Source organism: Pinus tabuliformis, chromosome X (assembly GCF_031772625.1).
Source record: "Pinus tabuliformis cultivar Carrire ecotype Pingquan chromosome X, CPIR1, whole genome shotgun sequence".
Lineage (NCBI taxonomy): Eukaryota > Viridiplantae > Streptophyta > Pinopsida > Pinales > Pinaceae > Pinus > Pinus tabuliformis.
This window is the reverse complement of record NC_142308.1, coordinates 751,893,329-751,899,176: the sequence shown is the minus strand read 5'-3', so window position 1 is coordinate 751,899,176 and position 5,848 is coordinate 751,893,329. Positions and strand designations below refer to the sequence as shown.

Here is a 5,848-nt window from a genome sequence, read left to right as displayed (position 1 = left end):
CTCCAAGTAAATATGTCCTCTAAACAGACCTAGAATCAAACTCTTTCCTTGATGATGAGAGTACATATAGCGATTCCCTAGCCTCAAACAGGATCCATGCAGTTATAGGCAGTAGAACAGACCTTCTACTTATGGACCTACAACTCTTTGAAATTATCCTTTCTTTGCACCTTTTGACAGACTTCTTTGCATAGGAGAGAGCCCCAATTCAAGTGTTGTGATGGTATGTTCAAATAGATGAGGAAAGGCCTATATTTATAGTGTATGATGGCTATTCACTAATTTGACATGCAATATCTTTAAGCCGACTTGAACATGATATGAATCCGACATGAACACTCATATCTAACTAGCATTTGCACCGAAAGTTGCAAAGTAAACGTCGTAAGTCGATAGCACATATGGAAAAAGAGAATAGCACATATAGAAGAAGAGAATAGATGAAGAAATAAGTGATATGTTATGTAATCTAACTATAGCCGAGTGAAAAATAATTGTTAATGCTAAATATAATACAATAAAACAAAAGAGGCACCTTGTCTATCCCACCTTGTCTATCTTTTACAAGTCAAACAATTTAAATTATTTAAATTTGAGGGAAAATATCTAAGATGACAACAACCATGATATTGGCGATGACAACAATGTTGATGATGACGATAACAATGTCAACCAGCATGATACAATTACAATGATTATAATAATAACAATTTTCGGCATATTACTTTATATTTTAAGAAATATCAATCCCACAAAATATTGTATTACTTGACTTTGGGAAAAAAGAAAAGAAGACTACACCTTTTTAAAATTATCACAAGTTTAATAAATTAAAACCATGAAATTATATATTAAAAAATATAATGATGCAATGTGGCTATGGAGATTGTGAATGGTGTGTGAGATTTGGTTTGCTTTATCATGGGTTCTAGATAAATGTTATCTTATAAATAGAATGATTGATTTAAATGTTATCATGGAGAGATGATGCAACTCTAAAGTCTCTCGAGACATGACTGTTATACCACGTAGAAGATATTCTCACATGTCCAAGTGGGATTCTTAAGGTTGACTATCCTATAGAGAAAGTCCTACTGCAACTGTTATACCACATAGAAGATATTCTCACATGTCCAAGTGGGATTCTTAAAGTTGACTATTGTATAGAGAAAGTCCTGCTGCAACTGTTATACCAGGTAGAAAATATTCTCGCATGTCCAAGTGGGATTCTTACAGTTGACTATCTTGTAGAGAAGGTCTCTTACTACTTGTATGATTAAGCAAATTGCTTGATTTGAAATTCCACTACTTTTAATCACATACTAACTATATTTAATCATTTAACAACTTAAATGATTAACAATGTATACAATCACTCTTTATTCAAAAAACTCTTTATTTAAAACTTCATGGATTTATTTTTAATGCTTTATCATAAATGTTAATTAAGCATCATTTATAAAATTACAATATTACTAGGTACAAAATTAATCTAGACCTTTCATACATTATGAGGGAAATGAATTTAATTTGTCTTTTATTTATTTTTTTGGGTGGTTGAAGTAGATAGGATTAATTATGGATTTTGGACCAATAAATGTCTTCAAAATGCACCAATCATCAGTTAGATAAAAGTTACTTAAATTAATTTTATTGCTGAATTCTAATCAATAATATTTAAAAAAAAAAAAAAAAATAGATGTTCATAAAATTATAATACTATTCAAAGCCTGTAACTGTTGTGAGATGAAGCAAGAGTGGTTACTTTAGCTTTTTAGATACTTTTGAAGATTATTAGCTACATTGTATTTATATTCATTTATTATTGATCTTTAATATGCTCAATTTTTTAACAAATTTTCAAATATTATAAAAAATTTACACATTTAAAAATATGTTTTAAATGCCATAAAATACATTAGAAATTGCAGAATAATAGTAAGGGTAGAATAACAATACTATTGAAATTCCAATCCAACCATCAATATGTGTCATTATTTCAAATTCGTCAGCAATATCATTCATATTGGTATGGAAGAATATATGCATTTATCGAGCCTTTGCTTTTACTACTGAGTAACTTTGGGACTCAACCTAACCTTGCCCTTACTACTGAATAATTCTGGGACTCAACCATAGAAAGCTATGGGTTTTAAGTAATAGGATTTGACTGGAACGGAAATAATAAATACTATTAAAATACATTAATAGAATGACAATATTACTAATAAACCTTTGAAGCTGTGAGTTGTGAAATGAGGAAAGAGTGGTTAGAGTACTTTCCAAGAATACCAAATATATTGTATTCTGAATCATTTATTATTAGCTTTAGAATGGATGATTTAAAAAATATTATAAATTATTTATACATTTAAAAATATATTCTAAGCACTATAATTAAAATAAAATTATTGCTTCAATAATTTACAAAATAATAGTAATGGTTCAATAACAACACTGTATTCTTGGCACTATAATTAAAAAACTAAAATAAAATTACTGCTTCAATAATTTACAGAATAATAATAATGGTTGAGTAGCAACACTGGGCACTATAATTAGAATAAAATTACTGCTTCAATAATTTACAGAATAATAGTAATGGTTGAATAACAATACTGTTAAATTTTTCAATCCAACCTTCAATACTTGTGTGTCATTACTTCAAATTTCTCCTCACTGATCATTCATATGGAGAAATTTATATATGGAAAGAAATGTGCAACCATGATTCTGGACTACATGAAAATAATACGTACCCGTAATAATAAGCAGGCTACCAATTAATGAAATGGGGATGGTTTTTCTGATAGTTCCTTCTCACCCCACTATGCATCATAATAATAGAAAATAAAATGAAAGTTTCAAGGAGCAATTACGTTAAACATGAGTTAAGTCATGAACGGAGAATTATTTTCATGTTGAGTCATGCACGGAGAATTATTTTCATTTAGGCCATACGAGTTACAATGTTTAGCACATATATGATTTGACTTAGCCATTAACCTTCTGTATATAACATATGTATATGATTTGACGTAGCCATTAACCTTTAGTGTATAACACCTATCAATGGAGGCTTCTAAGTTTGTTTTCACCCAAAGACACTTGGCATTGTTCTCGGGATTGTCACTGCATCGACTGTTTGGAGCGATGATGCTCATCTGACGGTGGAAAACCTTCCCCCTCTTTTCAGGCTAAGAGCCTACCCTAACCCTCCGTCTCGAACACCATTCTCTCCAATTGTTCAGAGCATGCTGCTGCTCTCTGCCAAAGTAGGAACCACTGGTTCTTGCTCGGATTCAGATCGGTGCTTTTCCCACCAGAACCCCAGAACTGACTTCCAGTTATGCGTGGTTCTCCTCTCGACCTTCTCTGCACAGGTTCTCTCATCTGTCACAGGAGGGCCGCACCATCGGATGGTTTCCTTTAGCAATACATGCACCCAGATAAAACGAGGGTTTGATGTAAGGGATGTTTCCGGCTCCTACAGCCTTGGTTTTTATGAGCATTTTCTTGTCTGTTTGCCGATAAAGTTACAACTCCTGGCACTATGGTGGTAAAATCACAGGGATACTCCTGTAGCATCTTACCCACTATTGGAGTGTTAGTTTTATTCCTCTCTGTTAAAACTATTTTGACTATCACTTTTTCTGTAACAGGTACCTCTATTTCCCTTGGCTACAACAATGAGGAAAAGGGGTCTCGTTAAGGCTTTGTTTCTTAACAGGGTTTGCCTCTGCTTCCACGTATTTACTCTCGCATCCTCAAGGAGTTAAACTACTTATTTATTCTTGGATTGTTCTATTAGTTTGAGAATGGATGATTTAAAAAAAATGATTATAAATTATTTCTACATTTAAAAATATATCCTCGGCACTATAATTAAAATAAAATTGTTGCTTCAGTGATTTACAGAATAATAGTAATTGTTGAATAACAATACTGTTAAATTTTTCAATCCAACCATCAATACTTGTGTGTCATGACTTCAAATTCCTCTTCACTGATCATTCATATCCAGAATTTTATATATGGAAAGCAACTTGCAGCCATGATTCCGAACTACATAAAAAATAATACGTACCCATAAGCAGGCTATTAACCAACTAATGAAATGGGGACGTTTTTTAATAGTTCCTTCTCACCCCACCCCACTGTGCATCATAATAACAGTAAAGAAAATGAAAGTTTCAAGGAGATAACAGGAAAGAAAATGAAAGTTTCAAGGAGCAATTACGTTAAACATGAGTTACATCTAGAAATAGTTGCCTGCACAATAGTACAAATGCAAATGCAAGCAGTGACGGTAGCAATCATGAAAATTACATCTATTTGTTTTGTATATTTTTTAATTGAAAAAATAGCATTTTGTATATTTCTTTTAATCGAAGAAATCGCATTTGAAAGGCATATATAGTCTTGCATTTATAATTTTTAATAAAATTAGACCACAAGATTTATAAAACCAAACCTCACCACAATTTCAAAATACATATTAAAAAAAAAATTCAACCATGATTCTGAACCAGATGAGAACAACATATATTGTCTACAACAATACAGGCTATTGACCAACTGATAAAATGGGTCATTTTATGATAGTTCATTCTCATCCCCGTCGTGCATCATAATAACATGAAAGAAAATGATAATTTCAAATTATGTCTAATAGTCGTTGCACCGTTTGCAGCAACATTCCAAATTCAGGCAATTATCCCAGCAATGTGGAAGATTACAACTATGTTGGCAGAATTGACTTCCAGCGGGCAGAACCAAGGTATGAGTGGTTCTCCTCTTGACTATATGTATGAGTGGTTCTCCTCTTGACCATACCCGACTTACTCGCTCTCAGTTTTGGGTTTTGGTTTTTCTGTTTAACTTCTAATTCGACCTTCTCTACACAGGTGCTCTCATCTGTCACCGAGGGTCCCGCACCATCGGATGGCTGCCTTCAGCAGTACGTGCACACATATAAAATGTGGGTTGATGTGAGGGACGTTTCCAGTGCTTATAGTCTTGGTTTTTTTGAGCATTTTCTTGTTTGTTTGCAGGTGAAGTGCCAAACTTGCGACACTATGGTGGTTAAATCACAGGTATACCCTGTAGCATCTTACCCTGTATTTCAGAGTTAGTTTTGTTCCTCTGGCTACAACAATGAGGAAAAGGGGTCTGGTTAAGGCCCTGTTTCTTAACAGGGTTTGCCTCTGCTTCCAGGGATTTACTCCAGCACTATGGTTGTGCTTCCAGGTATTTAATCCGGCACTATGGTGGTAAAATCACAAGTATACTCCTGTAGCATCTTACCCTCTTTTCCAGTGTTAGTTTTGTTCCTCTCGCTACAACAATGAGGAAAGGGGGTCTGGTTAAGGCCTTGTTTCCTAATAGGGTTTGCCTCTACTTCCAGGTATTTACTTAGGCATCCTACCCTCACGATGTAGCTGTACTGTTATAGTTTTCTTGTATAATTGACTCTATCCATAGACAAGAGAACAATTTATTTCCTATTTATGAGAACAAAGTCTGTTTAATTATCTATGAGACTAGATTTGCACTTTCAAGGTTAATGGTTATACGCTTTTATTGTTATGATAAAGTCCCTGTTATATCTGTACGCTCAAATGTGTTGCAGCATAGTGTTCCTTTCAAAGATTATTCATTTTTTGTTATAAGTTATAATATGATCTTCATTGAGTTCTGTTAATAGGATTTTTAATTTCAATAATACAACCGATTCCTCTTGCATGAAACTGTTTGGTATCCAGTCTTATTTGTATGGAAATTAATACTAAGCTCCTTATATGTTGCATGCAGAGTGTTATTCTCTTGAAAATGGAAAACCGCGCAT

The 5,848-nt window shown here is 33.3% G+C and overlaps 1 protein-coding gene across 2 annotated transcripts; it reads left to right on the top strand.

Moving 5' to 3' along the window:
* The first annotated feature begins 3,138 nt into the window (after positions 1 to 3,138).
* LOC149142066 (uncharacterized) lies at positions 3,139 to 5,502 on the top strand. 2 transcript variants are annotated; one of them, XM_089450013.1, is made up of 6 exons: positions 3,139 to 3,467; positions 3,663 to 3,749; positions 4,694 to 4,780; positions 4,908 to 4,960; positions 5,055 to 5,096; positions 5,218 to 5,502. In XM_089450013.1, the coding sequence occupies exons 3-6, from the start codon at positions 4,726 to 4,728 to the stop codon at positions 5,275 to 5,277; spliced, it is 210 nt and encodes a 69-aa protein (XP_089306139.1). In that variant the 5' UTR covers positions 3,139 to 3,467; positions 3,663 to 3,749; positions 4,694 to 4,725; the 3' UTR covers positions 5,278 to 5,502. The 2 variants fall into 2 exon arrangements, with proteins under 2 accessions (XP_089306139.1, XP_089306138.1); XM_089450012.1 differs by lacking the exons at positions 5,055 to 5,096; positions 5,218 to 5,502 and having other exon boundaries at positions 4,908 to 5,007.
* The last annotated feature ends 346 nt before the right edge of the window (positions 5,503 to 5,848 follow it).

Bases quoted from the DNA above. Each gene is read 5' to 3' on its own strand.
- LOC149142066 (XM_089450012.1), top strand. From the start codon at position 3,255: ATGCTGCTGCTCTCTGCCAAAGTAGGAACCACTGGTTCTTGCTCGGAT. The intron at 3,468-3,662 runs GTAAGGGATGTT...TTTCTGTAACAG, and splicing joins AGATAAAACGAGGGTTTGAT to GTACCTCTATTTCCCTTGGC. The intron at 3,750-4,693 runs GTATTTACTCTC...CACCGTTTGCAG, and splicing joins GGGTTTGCCTCTGCTTCCAC to CAACATTCCAAATTCAGGCA.